Genomic DNA, 23,639 nt, shown 5'->3' with positions numbered 1-23,639 from the left:
AGCTATTGCTTACTCGGGCAAGCCACTAGGCACCTCACTGCTTTGTTGGAGAAGCAACTAGTTCGTCCAGAAGAACAACAAGATACCGGTATTTTGGTTATGGTGGAAGAGCCTCGATCAGTGTTCACAGCTCCGGTTCGTCGACTCTGCTCAGAAAGTGAGCCCCAGCAGTTGACTGCATGCTTTTGGGCATGAACTACTGTTCTATTAAATACAAGATGTGGCCAATATTAAGTCAAAAAGAGAGTCAACCAAATCCTGAAAGATTACTACTAAGAAGAGACTTTACAAATCAGAATGAATACTTTTAAAATGCTTTCTAGTACAAGCAGAGTTCCAGACGGGCGGAGTGCTTTGCATGCTTTTCCATTTGAATAGTGTGCATCATCTAAGAACCTTCTGATGAGCATGTACATCACCTTTTGTTTATTTACAACTCTGAAGTTTATTTTGACAAACTAGCAGGTTACTTGTTGACAGTAGACAGCCATATTTCATTGAGACAGTATGGAATAGCATAGACATAGAAACTGTTCGAATGCATAAGAGGCCCCAGTAAACAACATTATTGCTTCGAGTCACCCCCTCCATACTGAGTTGAATTGCCATTCCAGAAAGCATTGCCCTTTTTGAAATCATCGTTGTCCTCATCATGCTGCAGTGTGTGGACATTTGAACCCCACTTTTGGTTTGGTGCACGACTGCTATCTTTTCTGGTGAGTGTGCCTTCATTCTCTTTATGAGCTCCGGTGACCAGAGACCCCGAAGGAGTTCCATCAACCTCTGCCAGAAACGTCAGATTTAGAAAGAGTGAAACAGTACATTTTGTATAACTCAGGAGCTAATTCACAAAACCTTATAACATGACGTCTGCTTGCACCTTCCATAACATTGTTCTTTCCTTCAGTAGTACTACCAAAAAGGTGAGAAAACGGATTTAAATAAGACAGAATCCTCCACCAGAAACCAGTGCTACCATCGTTGTTGGGCCCTGCATTTGTTGGTTGACAACTTTCTTGGCAGGATGTTTCTTGCTGCTTTCCTTTCGCAATAAGAATTAATGTGCCTCGTTCTTCCAAACCCAACTCTAAAAGAGACTTTTCCATATCTGTATAGGCCAGCAGATGACAGCAATCATTAGGTCTTGTTACCTCTTTCAGTTTGGACACATTCTGAAGCATATAGCACATGAAATAACACAAATAACAAAGGTTAAATCAGTGTCTGGGCATCATGCGAAATACAGCATTAAGCCAAGCAATATGGACATGCTGCAGACATGCATGCAGCCTTACTAAAAAGAGTAACTTTAGAGAGGGTAACTTCAGGTGGTGGTGCCTCACCACAGTCTTGTTAGTGGATATAAGGTACAGAAAGATCGCCAGCACTAGTAGACTAAAAGCACTTCTTTCAGACATCACCTATAATGCATAGACAAGCTCTCCAAGGTAGGAGCATGCTGGATTAAATCTTTACCATTGTAGAGGGGCTTACCATAGTGGTCATGGGTTAGTTGTGTGAACAAAGAGGTTTAATCAAGTACACTAAATGCAAACTCCAAGTAACAGCGAGATTAGTGAAAAGTACAACGATGAAGGAATGAATGAATAGATAAGATATTAGATGCTGAAGGCAAAATAGGGAAGTCAACTGCTGAAGGCACTGGCATGGAAGTGAAGACTTGGAGCAAGGTAGAAGAAGCCCACACAAGCCTAAGGATTTGGGTCTTAGTTGTGGAGTGCCAAAGTGGACTCAAGGACACCACAAACATGGTAACCATGAAATGTGTTTCGCTAAGGATGCAAAATGAAACGTTTCAGTACAGTGTTTCGCTTACTTGTTTCAGTCTAGGGAAAAAAATAATTTCTATTGAAATATTATTGAATATATGCATCTTAAATTGTCCTATTCTTACTGTTTCATGGAAGCATAATTTTTTGCATTTTCTGGTGACAAGCTGCAAAGGTAAGGCTGGATGCTGTGTTTGCAGCTGTATGACCGGCTGATATCTGTGCTTTGCTGTTCCTAGAGCCACCCAACCTTTCCATGTCATTAGATTGCTTCTTTTTGGTGTTCCTAGAGCCACCCAGCCTGCCATGTCATCAGATTGCTGTGTTGACAATTATGTTCCATCGCCGAATTGCCATGACCATAGTTTTTCCATATGGCAGTCATACATCATATGTAGACAGGCATGAGTATGATTGGAGAATGATTCAGGCCCTGGGGCTGAATCATACGTTGCCCTGATTTCAATTTTAAAAAACCAATAGAAATGTATCTAGAGTAACTAAGGTAAGATGCTGAATAAAAAAATTAGAATTTCATTATATCAATAGCTTTAGATTCTACAAAATAGTCACTACTAGTAAGGCTTTCAATGATCAAGACACAACATTGATTTGCCAAAGAAAATTCGGACTTTGACTTCTAGTCATTTGAGTCAAGACACAATTAAAGTGCCAATGGTAGGCGGCTGCCATACCATGCTGTCTATATGCATGTGACACTTTTTTAAATAAAACTGTCAAATTTTGCTGCTTTCTTCAATCACTTTTGCCCTCTGAAAGTGGTCAAGTCTGAAATAGGATGTCATATTCCAGATTTCATACGTTTTCATATGTTTGCATTAGCAATCATGCAAGTATGATAAAAACTATGGCCATGGCATTACTATTTGCTGCATTTGTTGATTTTTTGAATGGACTGCTTGTTTGACATTGATTTGCTCACACTGATCCGGCCTTCAGAGACCTGCGTTTCCTATTGGCAAATGTCAGGAGGACATGTATTTTTGAAACCTCACTTAACATGTGGATTAATTTTTAATCACATGGTTAAGTAAATGTTGTACATGTGAGGTGTAATTGGGGTTAGAGTAAATTTACCAGCCCAAGACCCGAGAAAATCATAGGATGTCAAAGGCAAAAGTTGCTATGAGTTATGCTGCACAAGTACTCTGTGGTAGTTGTTGGCCTAGGTCATTCGTTTGGCCATAAGTGTTAGTTGGTGAAACTAGAGAAGTGGCGTTCAATGGTACCTAATATTAACCTTATGGTCAAAGATGGTGCAAAGACACTTGGGAATGGAAGTTGCCTAGCCAATTTAATTATTGGCTAGTCAAATTATTTTTCAGGGCACGGAAATAACTATTATATTAATTTTCAATATTTAAAGATCGAAAATTAATATTTAATTATGGATAATGTTGAAAAAACCATTTGGAAGGGTTGCCACTCGTAAAAAATACCCATGCAAGATTGAAAAACGTCTTTATAGGCTGGAGAGAAGCATTTTAGTGTATTCAATCTACAAAAGAGAGGAAGGAGATATTGCTGGTCTGATTTGTAGCCATTTGAGGACCTTTTGAGGCAGCTAGGGGTAGGAGAAGACCAATCGACAGTATCTACAGGCTGTTGAGATAGGGCAACAGCAGCAAATGATTGATTTTCTTTGATTCTTTGAATCTAGAAGTTGTTGAGACAAGGCAATAACAACAAATGACAAATTTCTTCAGTTCTTCGCGAAGAAAGTCTGAATTTTCTCTCATCTCCCAATCTTTCTATAGCCTTGCTCCAAAGATTACAACATTGAGATCACTAGAGGTTAAGAAATTTTAGATTTGTCTGCTGTAAAAACCCTAATCTGCAACAAAAATTAGGGTTTAGCAACATCCTCGAGAAGTATGCCAAAAATTGAAAGCTCCAAGACTTGGATTTAATAGAACTGAAGCTATTTTTAGTCAAATTCAAGTGGAGGGACCAGTAAATTAATGAATTTGGGACATTTTTCATCTCATCAAAGTGGGTGAAGGCCAATCGACTGCCCGAATCAAGGGAAAAATCAGATTGAAAACTTATTGGTCACTTTGGACAACAAGGGAAGTTGGAATATTGAAAGGGATTGGGAGAATCCCATTGTACATCAACTTCTTCTTCAATTAAGTTAAATAAATACCGGAAGAGGCATCAATTTTGGGGCCAATAGGGTGTCCAATATCCAAGATTATATGGTAATGTGTACATTTCAGTTTTGTGAATTTATTAATTGCTGTAAATAGTGCTTAATTAGATTATTTACCACCCTATCCGAGAAGGAAGGTTGGTTTCAGCAAACACCTTCGGAGGCTAGCTGTGCTGTGCTGTGCTGCACGTTCCTTCAAAGTATGACACACTCTTCTGTTGAGACTCTTTGTTTAGAGACCAAGGAGTTCAAGGTTTAATATTCATCTTGCATATTGTGTTTGCTACATTGAGCATTGTATTTATTTATTATTTAGTTTCTTTCACCTTTTGTGTTTATTGTCTCTGTGTTACGCTAACTCTTAACTATGTTTTTAAATCAATTAATGTGTTTATTATACAATTGTATTTGTATTCTATAGTTAAGCATTTCTTTACATGGTATCAAAGCTAAGCACTTATTGAAGAAACCTAGGCCCTTGATTGGAAAGATTGTCTTAAAAAATAAGAAGAACAGAGGGAAGATGGCATTAAATCTTTCCATATCAACTCAATTTTCAATGCAGCCTATGCCAAAAACTGAGCAAGAGTGGGCTTCATAGCCTACCTTGCAAGGTTTCAAAATTGCAAAGTTTCAACACGGGTGGAGATAATTGTCACTACTATAGAGAGAGACGACATTATTCTATTATTGACAAGGAGCTGCAGCTACTCATGGCTCACAAAGCCAAGAAGATTAAAGAGCCTGATAGAAGAATAGCAATTTGACAATAGCCACTCAATGAAAGTATATATGTTTCTTTCTCTTTAGATGTTATAGCGTTGTTGACAAGGTTGTCATGTCCGATGGTGTCCGATTAGTATCATATAATACTAGTATGGTACTAATCGCACTAATAAATCTTGGACCTACATCTGATGCTATGCCCGATGAAAAAAAAATATTATATATAATTTTAAGGCCTATACTTAATGTTGGAACTTAAAATAACATAGTTTAAACATTTAGAGTCTTTATACCAGGCTTTCACATATTGAGAGCCTGAAAATAGAGAGGATGGAGAGCTTGAGTGGAGATACAAAGGAGATAAGACAAGAGAGCTTGAGGAGAGAGAGTTTGAGAGTAGAGAGCTTGAAAGTTGAGCTTGAAATTCGAATTTGAAATCAAAGAGAGAAAGAGAGGTAGAGAATACATTGCTCGAATAAGAGAGAGAGAGAAAGTCTCCCTGCCATTGTGCACTCCAACTAATATGGCTTTATTAAGGGTAGAAACATTTTGCATAATGTGCTGAATGTGCAAATGGCAATTGACTATGCCAAGCACTCTAACAAGCAAGTAATATTAGTGCAATTGGATTTGGAGAAAGCTTTTGATTATTTCGACCAGTCCTTTGTTGCAAAACTCATACATACTATGGGTTTTGGGTTGCGTATGACTCAATTGATCTATACCACCAGTGTTCATGCTTCTTCTGGGGTTATGTTAAATGGTGGTGTTATTAGCTCCTTCCCTCTTGCACACTTAGTTTGACAAGGCTGTCCACTAAGCCCTTCTTTTTCTCTTGATAACACATTTGGTGCTCATCATGTTATCCCATATGGTGAGCACTAGATAGTACGTCAGCTTCTCTCTTCCTTTTAGACAACATTTTGTTGCACAATCACTAGCAAACGACACCTTCATGATCTTGCATGTCACGGGGTCGTAAAATTTTGAGATGCTTTAATCTTACTGATAACATTTGATTAAGTCTATTACGAGGACGTGAAATTTTCAGATGCTTTAATCTTACTAATAACAATCGATTAAGTTACTAATCAAATGTGCAAGGTCGTTTAGCACATCTGATGTATATGGTAGTTATTTTATGGTAATGGGCCAAGAACCCCGAGGGTGCACTGGATGTCACAGGCAAAAGTTGCGACGAGTTATACCAGATGAGCCTTGGTGGTTAGTTGGTATCAGTTTTGATCCTAGGACAATTGTTTGGCTAACAAGTATCATCGGTGACACTAAGAACTAGCATTAATTAATTAATTAATATCAATCTAAGGGTCAACAAAGGTTGGGGACCACTCTAGGTTGCAAATGGCCTTGCCAATTTTATTATGGATGGGCAGATTTGATTATGGGTAGGGTTAGAATATGAGGAGGCCTCTTCTTCATGGTATTCTTTTTATTTTCTTTTTAAAAACAATGATTCATGCTTCTTTTTTGTTTTAGAATTTATTCACCTTTAAATCTCCCTCTAAATCTCTATCCCTATTGTAGTGACATCTTGGATACCACCCCTAAGAGAGATAATACTCTCTTTTGGCGAAAAAGAGATGGGAGTGGATGAAGCAACCCATATATGGGTTTGCGGCACTCTTGCATCTTGCCTTCAAAAAACCCTCTCTTCATGGATGCCATGTTCTTGCCGATTCTGACGCATTTCTTCCAAAGACTTTGATGGAAGAGCACCATGGTGTCTTTCTCCAAGAGCTCATTAATTAAAGCCATCAAAGGGGTACTGCTTTCGCATCTACCATTTGTTGGAAGTAGGAATTGTTGGTGGAACCCCTTTTTTCGTAGGAGTCATTTGGCCACTAATTGCCCTATCTCCAGAGAGTGGCCTTATGCTTAAAATCTCTCTCATTTTTTTTCATTTGGTTCTAGTTACAACTTGCAAGTTTGAAGTTTAAAATTATTTTTTCTTCACATGGTTTAGGATTGTTTGTTGGGTGCATATGAAAGGAATTTGTTTATCTATTCTCTCGTACATACCAAAATTCATAATAAGCTCAACATGCTGCAATTGGAGCAACTAATTTATTGTTACTCCAATTTATGCATGCTACGCAATATACATGAGATATCTATGGCAAGACAGGTATTGTATATCTAATTTTTACACTTTTTAGTTTATAACTTTATTCATAAATTATGAAATATGTTTAGAGATGTTTCATTTGTTTAATCTAAGTTTTTCATCCTTTAAATGTGTAGATGAATGTGGATGCACTTAAGCTCTCCGTTAGCACAGTTAAATGTGTGACTTGCAAGATGGACTTTGAGAAGCAAATATTTAGGGAGCTTTTATTTGGAGCTTGAGGAGATAGACCGGCGGATCTCTCGCACTTGCGCATGCCCTAGAATGGGGAGCGGTTTGAGAGTGCAAACTCTAATTTGGAAGGGTCTATCCACATCTATAAATAGACAAGCTGTCTACCATTTAGCTTATCGTTTTGTGTGCAAATTTCAACTACCATCAGCCATCTACTAATTGTTGTCTAGCAATCACTGATTGCAGTCCATCACCATCCAACCCTAGGAAGCCTATTTCTAGCCATCACCCTCCTATGTGGAGGTTTCCATCTATTGCACCATATTAGCACTAATCAACTTGCATTTTCAACATCTCGTGTTAGGTGACAAAGTGTTGCCATCTCCCCCACCAAGGGATTGTTATAGTATCTGTGTTTTTGTTGTCCAACAAGCTGCCTATATCAATAAATACCTATCCTGTTGTCACCTAACAGTTCTGTGCTACAGATGATCACTTTTCAGCCTCCACTCGTTGTGTTTTGGTGACTAGTCTATTGCCCTTCATTATTGAGGACTCTCATCTTTGATTGTTGGTTACAATACTCGAGACTCATCTCTGGTGGATGTCACACTTTGACACTCACAGCTATACCCTTGAGCATTCTGTGTAGTCTTACATTTATTTACTACATTGATTTATTAACTTCACAGTTTTCTTCTTTCTTTGTCTATGTTTGTGTTTTTGCATTTTGAGTTTTGAGTATTGCATTTAGGGTTTGAGATTTGCACATCATTGTTTGTGTCTTTGTGTTTGTGGTCATATACTCTGTGTTTTCTCAATGTGAACCCTAGTAGTTTCTTCACATAGCTTTTATGGCATCCTTAGAGGTTGGTCGGCCAGATTTGGAAAGTTTATGCTATTTGGTTTGGTGCTATAAGATGGAACATATTCTTGATACCTTCGAACTTTGGGAGTTTGTTACCCATCCTAATCCCCATCCCGTGGAGGATCCCAAAGTGGGCTCAACCATGGATTGTGCAGCCTTGTGAAATTGGCTCAATTCTAGAGCTTCATCTTTCCTTCTTGTGAGCTTGTAGGATTCTGTCCTGGTGCATACACGCAAGTTGCAACAAGCAATGGAAGTGTGGACGAAACTTGCTTCTTTGTACCATTAGAAGACATTTGCTCACTGGATTACTCCTGAGAAGAAACTATAGATGCTCGTTGTTGATGACTCTGCTTCCACGAAGGATTGCACCAACAGGTTGGAGGACATGAGAGATGAGCTTTCTTCCTTCGGTCGGATCATCTCTTCGGAGGATATATTGCATTCCTTCTACGGACGGAACCTACTCATCCAATTTGATCGGATCCATCTGATTTGTCTAGTTTTAGATTGTTTCGAACCACTTGATCGTTGTGTGCAGAGTCCAAAGACCACATTACACCATTTTTTTGCTCGTTTTAAAAACCATTTTCTAAACCTTTTTTAGGGTCTCTTTCAAAAAAATTTGGGTTCTTTTGTGAATGCATCTAACCCATTCTTGGCTGGAACTGTTTATCAACAGCCCTCTCCCACTTCAATTTCCACCCTCAAAGTTCAAGCCTTCTCCACTCAAGCCTCAAGCCTCCACCTCTTGCTCAAGCTCACGAGTCACTTCCACCTCTTTCTCTTCCTCGTTTTTCTTTCTCTTACTTCCTCTTCCTCTTCCTCTCTATGAAGTAACCACCTTCTCTTTCTCTTCCTCTCTTCCCATCTCTTCCTCTTCCTTCCAAGTTCCATCTTCCTCTTCCTCTTTCTCTTCCTCTCTCTAATCTTAAGAGTCAAGACTTTCTTCATACCACCTTCTCTTACCACAGCCTCTTCCACCTCTCTTACCACCACTATCTCTCTTACTACCTCTATCTACTCTCGAGTCTTGACTCTTATATATAGTCTAGACTCTTTCACCATGCCTAAGCCCTTCACGAAGCCTCTCTCTCTTCATACCTCACACCTTGAGAAAGCCACTAATTGGACCAATGCGTATCGGACTTGTAAGCATTGCGACAAGTTAAAAAAAAGTTGTACCGCACGGCTTCTCATCGACTTATCCAAGATAGGTAGAGAATGTGGTCCATACCTGAAGATCCCTCAAGTCGCAGCCAATGAGATCGTCAAGAGAATGTGGCCCAAATGGCATGACCAAGAACTCATATAATCCAAAATTGGTCCTAAAAGCCATCTTGTATACATCTTCTAGCTTTATAAGTATCCGATGATACCCACTTTTAAGGTCTATTCTATTAAAGATTACACTTCCCTCTAATCAGTCAACGATATCATCAATCCTTGGTATAGGGAATCTATATTTAATGGTATTTTTGTTCAAGGCAAGGTAATCAATACACATTCGCCATGAACCATTCTTTTTATGCACAAGGAGTACAAGTCAGCAAAAGGGTGATGAATTGGGCTAAATCAACCCTTTTTCCAATAGCTCATTAACCTGACTCATTATTTCCTGTTATTGGACGACACTTACTCTATAGGGTGGCCTATTTGGAGGCGTACTGCCAGGCACAAGGTTAATAGAATGATTCTCTGGCCTTTCATGAGGTAATTCTCTAAGTAGAGAGTTGGAAAAACAATCTTGAAATTCTTTTGGGAATTCTTCCTAGTCATTATTCAGCATTGAAACACTAGACTTAGCATCATCTTTACTAATATCCTTTGCAAAAACCGAGTACATGGAAATATGATTTTTCATTACTAAAAAAGTTGCTGAAGCAAACAACACAAGAGGAATAGACTCTCTCTTCAGCTTTACATCAAGAACATGTTGCCTTTCTTTATGAGTGAGAGCGATTTTTCTATTATATACATCAATCATTACATGCACACTATGACACCATGGAATACCCAATAATTTATAAGACATCGCAGCTCTCGAACGGCATAATGTGAGAATCCTCACTATCCACATATGACTGCAAATGAATTTGGAGCTTTCGAATGAGAGGTGTGCCTGGCTTTGCATGTCCAGGACAAGACAAATTAGCCTCACCCATGGGACCCATCTCATCATCTCTAATGCCCAACTTGGGTGCCAATTCTAGGAAAATGAAGTTGGTATGACCTTCTACATCAAAGAAAACTAAAGTATGTCGATCCCACATTTTTCCCCATACATGGTATAGGTCTGAAGCATCCATGTTTGGTTGCTCACCAACAAGATTGGATACCAATCCAACATAAGTTTTATGCTTCTTGCCTTTCTAATCCTGATTGTCATTTGCATGGCTTTTAGACTTACGTTCTGGGTATTCACGTGCTATATGGCCCTCTTGTTCACAAACATAACATTTATTTGCAGTATACAATGCCTTTCTTTCAACAACTCTCTTAGCACTAGTCAATCACCTTTTGCCTTGTTTGCCTTTTTGAAAGAACGACTCCGACTGATTTTCAACATGTTGATCCTAAAATTTAGTCTTGCTGCCCTTATTTTCAGCATTGTCCTTTGAAGCATCTTTGCTGCCCTTAAATCCTATGACATGTCCTTTCATCAATGCATAAGTTGTATTTGCATTTTCAGTCAATTGTGCCATGCTGGTCACTTTTCTCTTGGTGCAATAGTCATGGATTTCTTTGGGTAGACCACAACAGTAGGTCTCTATTTGCTCAGCCATCATGACCTCATGAAAAGAGCTAATTGACAACAAAGCTGTCCAAAATTTGTTTGTCTACTCTTCAAAATCAACACAATGAATTGCATTCAATTTATGCCAAGTTGTTGTCACATCTACTTCAAAAGTATTTGTGAAAAATTAAGAGAAAACCTGTTTGAATTGCACCCAAGTTGTTGGTGCCTTGCCTTGCATCAAAAAGGTTGTCAACCACTAAAGTACGTTTCCTTTTAAAAAAGTGGCTGCCTCGCACACTTTTGAAGGCTCGAAAAAATTGCCCCTGGAGTAGGCTGCATCAAATTGTTGAATGAAGGTCAAAGCCTTCAGTCTATCCTGCCTACCATTAATTTGACTGCTGCCCCACCTTCTTTGTAGTCTTTAACTTTACCCAAAGGAGTCAAATTATCATACACGAGTGGCTACAAAAATGGTGGTCCCAATAATGCCATTGCTGCATTTGCATTTGACATATGCCCGTAGTGCCTCCTGATCGACCAAACATTCTAGTTTGCATACTTGGCTGCATATCAATGTTACCATACATGCTAGTGTGCATTTGGGGCTGCATTGTCCCATGATAGTTCCCCCGAACACCTAACATAGGCGACTGAAAACCAGCTGCGTTTTGTATGCCAACATTGATGGATGTAGTGACATCCATAGTCTCAAACACATCCAATAACCTGGATGTGTAGTTGGTGGAGGAATTGTTTGCTGTCCATGAGGAATATGCTACACATTATTTCCTAATGGATGATCATGCTGCTGAATTGGAGTTCCCTGCACATTCGGCATTACAGGTGCTGGTGTATGCAATACCTTTGCATAAAAAGTTTGCCCATGAGCCTCACTTGGCTATTCAGAATGCGAAGCAACTTTTTTCCCTTTAACATCATGAACTCACTGCATAAATTCAGTAAATTGAGGTTGTTGAATTAACTATTGCAAGTTCATAACAATACTTGCTAACTGTGCCATAAACATTGCATTTGCTTCCTGAGCACCTTGGACTTGTGGAATTACATGTGATTGAGCTGCATGCTCACCAATCGCATTTATTGCTCGCTGTCCTAAAGCATTTTCAGCATTTGGAGACTCAAAACCATGTGTTGAGTGCCTTTCAAGAGGGGATTCATGTTTCCTACTCATACTACCACTATTGTGTGACATCTTTTACCATTTGCTCCTTGCTATACTCTATTTTCAGTGAGTATAAACCTTGCTGCAACTGAATTACAGAAAACCAAAATGTATGTGTTTGCTCCTTGAGACAACCTCAAGCTGACCTCCTTCAAAAGGTTGGTGATGTCCTGGCAATGAAACCATGAAACCGGCCTTTGGAAGCCTGAAGGGCTGTAAACCACATTTTTACAAACACTTAATTCAGCTTAACAGTAAGTTCAGCAAGAAAACTCCACACACAACTGGAGCTACAGTGCTCTTGCACCACACATTGGCACTTGTTGGGCTCAAAGCTTGGTGCCCCTTTCGGTCTTTTTTTAGATTACCGAAATATGCTCAAAATTGGCTACAAATTGCTGTATTTTAGTGATTTCTCGTGGCATAATTGATCCACGAGTGCAAATGGCCTTGCCACCTTCACTATTGGTCTCCAACCAGCTGTAGAGTGTTCAAAACTGCGAATGAATATTTCAGCCTACCAAACCGTAAAAATGAGAGCAAGCATTTGAACCCAATTTCATGGAGCATTTGCTAAGATAACTCTCCTGCATAGTCTCCATGCAGTCCTATGCTATTCTTCTCGCAAAGTGGGGGAGGGGGGCGGGGGGGTTTTCTCACAATGTGAGAATGTCGCTTTCTTCATGACAAAATTAAAGTACACTAAGCTTGAGATATCGAAGAAAAAGAAAGAATCTGAGCCCATGGTGCTGTCATAACCCATTTTTTAAATATTTAGCTCAACAACAACAACATACCTTGCTATATACGGAGTTATGAGGTTGCACAATGGAATCCTCATGCCAAAAGGAGAAAAATTAGCTACTTTCTATACTCCATCTATGCTGTGAGCTCATTCCATGGCTAAAATCTACAATTTTCTACAGCAAGAGAAAGAAAAGTACATGCCTCCAAACTTGGGTTCCTCCAAATGAGAGAGAAGAAGTTTCAAATGGCCAAGATAAGCCCAAATGAGTAACCGACTACTCCTCACATTTTTTTATTAAGGGATAATTAATGGCTTAGTCATTAATCATAAGTAAGCTACTTACTCCGTGAAACTTTAGCTCATGGTTTCCTTAATAACTTAAGTACTGAAAGTGAGCTGCTTACTAGGTGAAACTTTCAATATAACTTAATTCTAAGGTGCAAACTTTCAATCTAATAAAAGTTTCATGTTGCACCTTGTTCCTTTTGCCCTGGCTATACCAATTGGCCTGTACACTTGTCCACCACACGCCCAAATGTCAAATCCTTCATTGCCGGTGCAATGGTCACCATGCCAAGAGCTAGGAATACCTGAATTAAAGTTCATTTCAATTAAAAATCTTCGTGAAGTTCAATTAAATCATTAAGTCCATTTCTCATTCTGGTGACAATCCTGGTGGGATTGCGAGCAACATGGTGACATTAGAGATGGACTTCATGGCCATGAGCTGCCACAAGATATGATGGACTTGATGGTCATGACTTGCTACAAGTCGATAGCTTCTTCTCTTCTTTACCTTCACACCTTATCTCTTATGTTGTGGTGGTGGACACATGTCAAAGGCATTGGATGCCACGAGTGCTAGTGCTTTGATAATAAATGCACATGCTGAGGTTGCAGCAACAGTGCAGAAAAATGTGTCTTGGTAGGCCATATCTACAAGGAATGGAGAACAAGGAATGTAAAATGGGAAAATGGGAAATAACATAAGAGCAAGAAGGCCCCATTCCTAGAATGTAGAGGAAATGGGACTTTAAAAAATAGGTAAAATTACAAGATTCTTATAATTATCAAGTGAACACTTCACAAGTATTTTAAAGACACTCTATAGGCATCACTTTAAAGATCATATTATACTTGTAAAAGCAAAATGAGCAATGCAACATATATTAAGACCACTTGATTCTGCAAAATGAGTATATATAACATAAAAGAGCTAAATAAAGTAAGGTTCAACAATACATGCAAGCAAATATACATTAAAAAAGGGCCGAGGCCAATACAAGTGTCAATATGAAGGCTCAAGGATTAAGAGTCACACAGGTGAGAGATATAGAATAACATTGGACAAAAATCTAGCCATGAGTATCAAGGAGCACTGGCCAAAAACAATCTACTCTAAGGTGAAATAAAATCATTAAAAAGTCTTTTTTTGTTCTTGCCAACCTATTCCCTACAAGGGAAACGGGAACATTCAAACTACCAAACGTTAACTAGGGTTGGAACGTTCCCTTGACTTGGAGCACATTTCTTGTTGCTTATTGCTAGCTGGCATTGTTGCTATGGGGTAGATGCTCTATCCAATCGTTAGGTTTGGTGCAAAGCTCGCAAGCACACAATACACAAACAAAGAAAGAGACAATGTACGTGTGTAAGCAAGAGATAGGAAAAGAAACACATAAGTGAATAAGTGAACCTTCACTAGTGCAAACATAATTCAAAGGTACAACCTTAATCTATAAAACCTCCATCTAAGGTGGGTATTCGCTGCCAGCAGACCAAAAGTTGAGTTGGGGGGTGGGGTTCGCCCGCTGGGGGGGGGCGGCGGTTGCGGCTGGGGGTGCGGCCCTCCACACAAGGGTCAAAAGTGTCCAATGATAGGGTCCATTGGATGTTCACACAAGAACTCCTCAGAGGATTTCAAAGTATTTAACAATCTGAGTATTTGCTTGTTCCCATAACTTTCTTGTTCTCGCATCTTTTTCATCAAGGGATCATAAATCAGTGTGCCACATCTCATCTACCACAAGAGAATGGCATTGTTGAACTAATACACACATTGCTACACAACACCATAAACTTTGAGATAGGCCTCAAGAATTGACAGTCAGCCACTGGCTGTACGATTGCTAGCACTGATGTATTTTGCTTAAAAATATGGATTTACTATGCAAGGACGGGAGAACCAGCCCATCTTTTAGTGTTGAAGACATTCTTCATTCATTAATCCCTTTCTTTTAAGCGAGTCTCTAAGGTTTATCAGGCTGCTTAGTGCTTCAGCTCAACCTTGTGTTGAAATTTGGTAAGTGAGCATCTGCCACCAGCTGATTGATAGCCTGATTCCTCCCCAGCCACAACCATTGGCTCACTGAGAGCTTGAGTTCCCTCACTTTTGTAGGCAGAACGTGATAGAAAGCCTCAAGAGTTGACTGCAATCAGGACCATGTGAACTATCCCTAAATTGCAGTTAGTCACATTAGTAACAACAAACAAGCTGTCCTTCTTCCTAGCAGAATATAAGAAACTCACATGCGCAAAAATCTAAGAAACAGCACGCATGTAAGAAACGGCCTACCATTGGCCCTGAAAACATTTTGTAGTCACGAGTGCCTTTGGTTAACTCGGTCTTTCAGGTTTTTGAACCTGCTCCCACTCAAGCTCATGCTGAAAATTTAGCAAAATCACCCAGCAGCTATTGACTTGTTTACAACTTAATTTCCTCCAAGCTGAACATCACAATGCAGACACTCGAGAATTAACTGCTATTAAAGAAGCACAAAATGTCCTATGATGGCTGTTAGGCACATTGTTGGACAGCAAATAATCTGTCCCTCTTCCTGGAAGAACTCTCACAGGTTTGAGACAAACAACAGGGGGGTTAAGACATCGAGATGCCTAAATGACAAGAAGAGTAAAAAAAAAGGTTTTACTTGATACACATTTCTTGATAGCAAATCACAGATCCCATTGAATTCTGGAATTAAAGACTTCAATCTGGAAGAAGTACTTCTCACATGGCACCAATCATTGCTGTCTACTTCTCATGGTTAGGAGTATATGTGAAGACAGACTATTGTGTAAATATATGCTGTATCTGAAAGAGTATTGACCACCCGCGGTCGAATCTAAGCAATGAAAATAACCTTATAATGACTTACTCAACTTGATTTCACAATCCAGCTTATTTAGGTCTTGTTACGTACCCAAATTTCTCTCTCTTCTCTGTCACACACTTCAGCCATTGAGTTTTATACACCATTGCTCAGGTTGAATGCATCATAGACTTAGAGTCCAACATTTGGTATCAAATGGTCTAATAGAAAACTTGCTATGCTGCTTGTTGCTTCTAATCAGTCATCTCAGGTGTTCTTCACCTAACTCTAAGGAAAGGAAACGTAATTGCACAGACTTAAGGTTGCATAGCCCTCAAATACAAAGCTGAATCCAGGGCTGGTATGTGTCAGTTCAAGGTGGCCAATCATACTATTTTCATACCTGCATACTGTTATACACATCCTTGCTATGCAAAGTGTGGTTCTTTTGCCTTCTCATATACTCTGTTTCATTTCAAAACCTATTTATAATAACTAGAACTTAGTTTTTTCATATAATGTGTAGTCCTATGTGAACATGTTTCTAAATGCATGTTGCTTTTGATAATCTCCAAAACCTTCTGAATAAATTAACTCATGAATATCAAACAGAACAACTTTTGTGAAATAGAATTTCACTACGTTAAAGTACCTTCATGGGTGAGAACTCTCCTGGGATATGGAATTGCGAGCGAGAAACCCGTATTTCCATCTGTCCGGTTGCTGTCCACAAACTCTTTCACAACTGTTAGAGTATCACCCAAAGTAAAATGGTTTCGGAGACTCTCACCATTTGTTAATCGTATTTGCAAAAGAATGGATTTTGTATTATCTCTCTGTTCGATACTACGTTGCCCACCAAGAATCACCTTTTCTAACTTAGGCTCTTCTGAAGGCCTAGTTGGCATGGTTCTGTTATCACTTAAAAGAGAGGCATTTTCTGTAACGATTTCAGATGAGGAAGAAATGCTCAATGAAGGCTGCTTTGAGAAAATTGCACTGTGAGATGGCAAAGAAGGACTTTCTGACATAACGCCTTCTGATGAAGATGCAGATGCATTACAGTTTGTTGCCAGATTTCCACTTCCAGGTGATGTTGGTACATTTTGAAATGCATTTACATCCACTGAAGCTACATTACAGTTTAAGGGAGGTTCTTCTTCCACTAAGGGTGAAGAGTATGATGGTACACAAGTGTGACTGGGTTCTTCAGATGGTGTACCACATGATGTATCAACTTCTTTTCCAATATTTTGTGGATGACCATTGTGGTTTTCTGAAGTCAATGTACGGAACATCTCATTGTCAGTGGATGAGCTTGCCACAGCGGACCTATTCTCTTCGGTCATGGGAGGCGGCTCTTCAGACCTGCCTTCGGCAGGTGAAGGATCAGATGAGGCCGCACTCATTGAAGCAAGAGCAGCAACCATAGCAGTGGTCTTCTGCATGTATCACAAGCCAGACATGTTAGTTAATAACCAACGGATTAACCCGGTACAAGGAACAGTCATCCACATTACCTGCCAGTAGAGGTTGGTGGAAGCCTCCTCAAGGATTGCAAGCAAATCCGCTGGTCCAACATAACCCCCTGCTAACAGCAAACACAATTTTCCTACTAAAAGTTCAAAGCTTGCTTACTTGAGCATTCATGATAACAATATGAATAAGAAATAATATGCTTCAACCTGCTACCATCTCTAGTGAGCTTGGAAGAACACCATGAAAAAGAGTAAGAAATTGAAAACATATCAGTTCTAAAAAGAAGCTACAAAATGAAATCAATTGAAAAACAAATGTAGCAAATAAAGATCAAGTTTGCTCAGGGGCATGAAAGCTCGGGTCACATCCTTGTACATCGCGCACGGGCACCCACAGAAATGACCAGCAAGGGTCACTAGCTTGAATGTGTCCTAACAGTTAGGATAACTAAAGCATATTGTAGTGTGAATGAGCTCAGGGCACTTCAAGGCTGGTAAGAGGAACCTAGGGCTCATTTGCACACACAATCATGCTATGCACTTTTGGGAACTCAAGACCCTAGGTGGGCTCTACACACACAACCGTTGGTGTGGGCTGGTGATATCGGATGCCAGCTCTTGTGGTAGTCATTGGTAAAGGGTTGACCCCTCCTAGGCTCAAGGGTGAGCCCATATTGGCCATATGGCTAGGAGGTGAGCATCACGTTCCAATTCCTTATGATTGTTTTTGTGTTTGTGATGCTTGTGTCGTGTCATGAGTAGGATGGATCCTAGAGGGGTATCACGTTGGTATCAAAGCTTCCTCATGCTCTCCAACTTGTGCATTGAAGACATGAACAAAACCACTAGAGCCCAGGGGATCACAATGGTCCAGCTATGGCTACGAGGTGAGCATCACATTCCAATTTCTTATGCTTGTTTTTGTGCTTGTGTGGCTTGTGTCGTGTCATGAGTAGGATGGATCCTAGAGGGGTGTCACATTGGTATCAAAGCTTCCTCATGCTCTCCAACTTGTGCCATGAAGACATGCACAAAACAACTAGAGCCCATGGGATCACAATGGTCCAGCCTGATAAGCTCTTGCATATTGTAGTGTAGGATGCTACTAGCAAGAGAAGAGGGCAAGAGGGGAACACATGAGTCATTGGTGGGAGTTGATGGTAAAATTTTTCTTATATTGCCAAAACTCTCGTGTCTGGAAATGGTTTATGGTTACTGGTTAGGTTTATCGTGCTCATTGTCTAGTGCTTTGAAGGTGTCATTGGCGTGGGAGCTGTTAGATGGTGAATTTCTTCTTAATGTTTTTGTGCAAGAACCATGGCGAATAACAAAACAGAGTGTGAGTTTCCATGTCCAAGGCTGATCCTCTCATGCTGGATGATGTGTTCAAGCATTTGCACACTCGTTTCTAATATGAGAGGCAATGGAATTGCAGCCGTTTCTGGCACTCACATGTCCAAGGTGGTTTTCCCATGTTTCCTTGTCACAATGATTTCCATTTCCTGCGGAATGGCCCTCTGACGAACAGGCAATCCCTTTCATTGGGCACCACCCTTCCCAATGTCTTTGTCTCTAGTTGCAATGGTGGCACCTCTTTGTAGGTAGTGCTACATTGGTGGGACAACCTCATTACATATGGAGTCTGGACGGTGTTCTAAGAAGCATTTCTTTGTGACTTTAGGCAGCTTGAAAAAATGTTGTTGATTAAGATGCAGTGCCTTCAAGGTGAAATGAGGCTAATGACCAACAAGGGAAAGAGGAATTTGATGACCAGTTCAAGAATCGGATGAGGATAGCAACAAATCTCTTTGCTGAATTGGCAAAGGTTCCTCAATTTGTCCAATTTTTGAATGCTTCTATGAAGGACAGCAAGGGCAAGAAGAAGTCATCTTCTACACCTTTGGGATAGCAGGTGCACCAAAGATAGTGCCAAAGCCTTTACTTAAAGCTCCCAAAGAAGATAACGAAGCAAAACAATTGCTATCTACGAGACAAGGTAAGAAATGCAAGGCCATCATGGAAGTGTCAATCCAATGGATTTTGGACAGCCAACCACACAACCAATGAGCTAGGTACACAAGCAATGATGGGGCACCCATGATAATTTGGTGGTAGCACGATGTTTCCTGCAATGGTTGAGCAAGGACATTATACGAGAATGTATGGCACAACTCCTTGTCATATGAAGCAGCCAATGCATGGTGTGCAAGGTGTAAAGAAATGCCCTAACACAGAAACATAAACGGAAAACTGTATGACAAAGCACACACTGATAAAAGAACACAGTTAGGGTTAAGGTTAGGGTAACTCAGAGACAATGAACACAGTAAATAAATGAAGTGATACAACTATTGAATAATACGATACTCATGTAGCAAACACACTATGCAGTGAATGAATACCGAACCTCGAACTCCTGTATCTCAAGAATCAGGGCAGAGGTAATGAGCTGGAGAGTGTGTCGTACTCCAAAGATCCTGAATCGCAGCAAGGCAGCCTCTGAATGTCGAACACCAGCAAACGCAGCACTGAGAAGGTGGATTTGATGCAGACAGTAGTGAGGAGAGAGAAAGACTAAATACGCAGGCAGGACAGCCTACAAGAGAGAGAAAGACTAAAAACGTAGGCAGGACAACCTGTAAGAGAGAGAAAGACTAAAAACACAGGCAACAGGACTGTAATGACGTGGCAGGCTGTACAACAGCAGGTCTGCACAGGAACAGCAGTTGCATGTCTGGAATCAGTTCCAAACTCCATGAAGAGGGCTAGAAATCAGGGGCTAATTGATGGAGACAGCAATGGACAGCTTCAGCTGAGATGTCCTCTACAAATAGGATATGGGCAGCAAGTTGAAACACCTGAAATTTGCAAAAACGAGATTGTAGAAAAGAGTGGAGGGCTAGCTGCCTATTTATAGAAAATGAGGGTTCTAGATCCTCTTCCACTTAACTCTCTCGATCAGCTCTCCGTTTTAGGGTTTTGGCTAAAAAAAGCCTAAAATAAGTATATTTTAGGGCTGTTTAAGTGGCTAAGTGCATTTCTTAGCACAACACCCCTTCTCAAGCCCAAAATAGGGCTAGAAAAGTAAGCTAGCCTAAATTTTAATTTACCCCAAGGCGTCCCATACCAAAGCAGCCAGGGCATCAAACAAAGGGTACACATTGGCTGCCCAGTGGTCTACCAAGACTTCAGAGGCGATGGTTATCTTACCAAGGGAGCCCAAGTGATCACCCCACAGAGGCCAGGGCATCGGACCAAGGATGCTCGGCAGCTGCCCAAGGGCCTACCAAGTCCTATAAAGGCGGATGGAAACAACAATGGACTTGTTTGTTTTGTGTTTTCTTTTGTTTAGGGTTGTTTTGTCACAACTCTATAGAAACACAATTTGTATCCTTTTTCGTTAATTTGTCTATATAATTAAATTTGTTTCCTTTGTACTAATTAGATATAAAGAAAAGTGCATTGGAGCTGGCCACTGATGAGTGGTCACAGGTTATGGTGGACCCATGCGGTGGGTTAGAGAAAAGATAGTTCACACTTCCACCTATATGGCCCGATTGGGCGCCTGTGACCAGAACTCACGCATATCAGGGTTAGACTCGCACACAGAAAGGATTGATGCCTTGAAGTGTGGGCTAGATCCGCCAGAACAGACAGTTACAAAATCAACAAGATGGCATGATCATGAAATGCTTGTACAATGTGCATGTGTGGGTTGAAAGCTTGAAATGCACATTTCTCTGCATAGGAAAGTCATATGAAGATTCGGATACCGTTTTTGCGATGTACACGGAAAAAGCTTTCATATGACACCTATATTAGGAGATCCCTAAATTTTAGGAGCCTCGAATTAGTCTAAAAATGCTAGTCCTAAAAAATAGGGATGTCATTCTAAAAATAGTAAATTCTGTACTCTGACTGTGCTTACTAAATTTGGTTGTTTCTATTTTTTACAGTATTCAGCCCAAAAAGGAAGGCCATAGAGAAGAGACAAGTGTCAAGACACTTGTCACACAAGTTTCCAAGTGTCCCATCACTTGTCACATCTCATGACATGTGGCTGGACACTTGGCTTGCGCTACTCCACTTTTCCCTTTTGTACTAGCTCTTCCCTCTCCTATAAATAAGAGCTCTTTTTTCTTCTTTCAGCATCATTTTTCTTTGCTGTAAACTCATGTACAGCACCCCCAGATAGCCAGAAACTGGCCCCATCCATCCCCATCATCATCCCCCACTTCTCCATTATCAAATTCCTCCATATTCCCTCTTCTATCACTACCGTTTTACAGGACAGCAAGCCTGTAAATTCATTACAGCACCTCCTTCTCGAGCTCTTTCTTCCATTTTAGCAATAAGAAGCAAGCCCTATCCATGTACTGCATTGTAACTGAGCTCTTCCCTAAGGGACTTGGGTTGAGCAGAAATACATTCCTTCGCGGGGGGATTTGGTCCATCTTCAACCCTCAATCTTGTCTCCATTACTTTTACATTTTCATGGCTGTAATTTTGTGAGTAATTTTCATTTTCAACTTTAAGTGTTCATTCTCTTTTATATTAAATCTCGAAAACAAGTGAATATCATAATTATTAAGCATACTACGTTGTTCGGGGCGTTTACATGTTTGAAAAGTGTTTTGAAAATACATAAGTAATATAGAGACAGTGGCCCATTAAGTGACAGATAGAAAAAGATAAAGAGAGTTTTAAACCCAAGTCATTTACAAAACTAGCAAGCCAATCCCTTACACTGACTAGGATAAGTGCCTAAGGATGATAAAAGTATATGTGTGTGCTAATCATGTGGTGCATATGGGGAGAGGCAAAAAAGATGGTGGGCTTAGCAAGACAAGTAAAGCAAGCAAGCAAGCAAGGGTAGGGAAACTGCCTTTAGGAGAATTGCCATATGTTATGCCACGAATATGGTGGATCCTAGAGTTGACCACTCCAAAAGACCGAAAAGAGATAGATATACACACATGCAAGTTTACATGAACAAAATGCCAATGCATGGGGTAATGCAAAGGGAGATGCAAGATGTCATGCTCATGCAATATGCTACGCAACAGTGCCACTTGGACAGTGCCCTCACAAGGGAATTGTTCACTTGTCCAAGTGCCCCTTTACAATCAGGTCATCCTGACAATGGGGATGAAGTTACAAATGTCCATAATACAATACAAAAGAATAAATGAATGTAATGTCTAAAAACTATAAGCATCATCACTGTTAGATCAAGAGTAGAAGCCGCTCCCTCTCAAACTGAAAGGGAAAGCAAGAGGAAAGCATCCTCTCCCTGTCAAGCTAAAGAAGTAGGGGTAGGGGAGGATGTATCCAAGCTGATCTTGGGGAAGCAAGTACTGAAGAACCGGCCGGTTGACCGCTTTGGTCAAAATGTGTGTAAAATTATCTGATGAAGGCACAAACTCTAGGCAAATAGTGCTTAGCTCAACCTGCTCTCATGAAAAGTGAAAGTGGACTCCCACATGCCGCGTCCGTGGTGTGATTATCGGATTGCCTGCAAGGGCAATGGCACTCTGGTTGTCGCAGTAGACAACTGTGGGAGAGTCACGTGGAAAGTGAAGCGCCACCAGTAAACTCCTCAAATAGATGGCCTCAATGGTGCCATCGAAGAGAGCCCCATACTCAGCCTCAAACGAGGAAGCCGCCACCGTCTCCTGCTTACGACTGGACTAAGGAATGCGAGCCGTGCCCAAGGTAAAGAGGTAGCTGCCATGGGAGCACTGGGTGTCAAGATCTCCTGCCCAATCAGAATCAATGTACCCCTACAAACATAGACCAGAACCATACGTCAAGCCATAAGAATAAGTACATCGTAAATAACGCAACATATGAAGACATGCAATCCAATGTCACATCCTAGGTGCTCTGAAATACTGACTGATTATGCTAACTGAGTAAGCTAAATCTGGCCTAGTGTGAATTAACCAAAGAAGCTTTCCTATACAGCGATAGGTATGTGCAAGTGCCATTTCCAAAACTGTTCAGTTCCTACACTCTACGACTCCATTGTGAGAAGGGGAGTTGATACAGGTGAGGTAGCGAGAAATGCCATGCTGTTGTAGAAACTCGGAGAACTCGTGGAAGATAAACTCACCATTGCTATCACTCCTCATGCAACCGATACGATGACCAGTCTGGTTATGAACCAACAGCACCAAGCAGAAAAGTATGTGAAAGCATCGGACTTATGCTTGAGAAAGTACACCCACATGTATCTAGAATAATCATCCACTATAAAAAAAAAATACAGTGTACCATTCAAGGCAGCAGTGGATGTCGGCCCATAAAGATCAACATGAATCAATCTAAGAGATATCTCAACTCTATGTGAGGGCTACTGAGGAAATGGGGTACGGTGCTGATTCTCGAGCTAACAAGCTTTACAAACATCTCGAGCTAGCTTCAGGCGTGGAAGGCCCTCAATCAACTCACGGTGTGACAACTCATAAAGTGAGTCATAACCAAGATGCCCTAAGTGAAAATGCGAAAGATGCTCATTG

General features: G+C 40.4%; 1 protein-coding gene across 3 annotated transcripts in view; it reads right to left on the bottom strand.

Annotated features, from left to right (window-relative positions):
• Positions 1 to 261: 261 nt before the first annotated feature.
• LOC148015677 (Ubiquitin-like superfamily protein) overlaps positions 262 to 23,639 on the bottom strand; it is a 112,723-nt gene continuing 89,345 nt past the window's right edge. For 2 of the 3 annotated variants that reach the window (XM_087665113.1, XM_087665114.1), the window contains exons 6-9: positions 17,161 to 17,228; positions 16,293 to 17,082; positions 881 to 1,108; positions 262 to 783 (exon numbers count right to left, since the gene is read on the bottom strand). In XM_087665113.1, coding sequence (XP_087521239.1) covers positions 566 to 783; positions 881 to 1,108; positions 16,293 to 17,082; positions 17,161 to 17,228 — 1,304 coding nt within the window. In that variant the 3' untranslated portion in view covers positions 262 to 565. Of the gene's footprint in view, positions 784 to 855; positions 1,109 to 16,292; positions 17,083 to 17,160; positions 17,229 to 23,639 lie in introns of all 3 variants that reach the window. The other variant, XM_087665115.1, reaches the window with a different exon arrangement.

Source organism: Lygodium microphyllum, chromosome 24, assembly GCF_053477565.2.
Source record: "Lygodium microphyllum isolate KBCC chromosome 24, Lygodium_microphyllum_v1.1.10, whole genome shotgun sequence".
Lineage (NCBI taxonomy): Eukaryota > Viridiplantae > Streptophyta > Polypodiopsida > Schizaeales > Lygodiaceae > Lygodium > Lygodium microphyllum.
The sequence above is the reverse complement of the archived record's forward strand: the minus strand, read 5'-3'. Positions and strand labels throughout refer to the sequence as shown.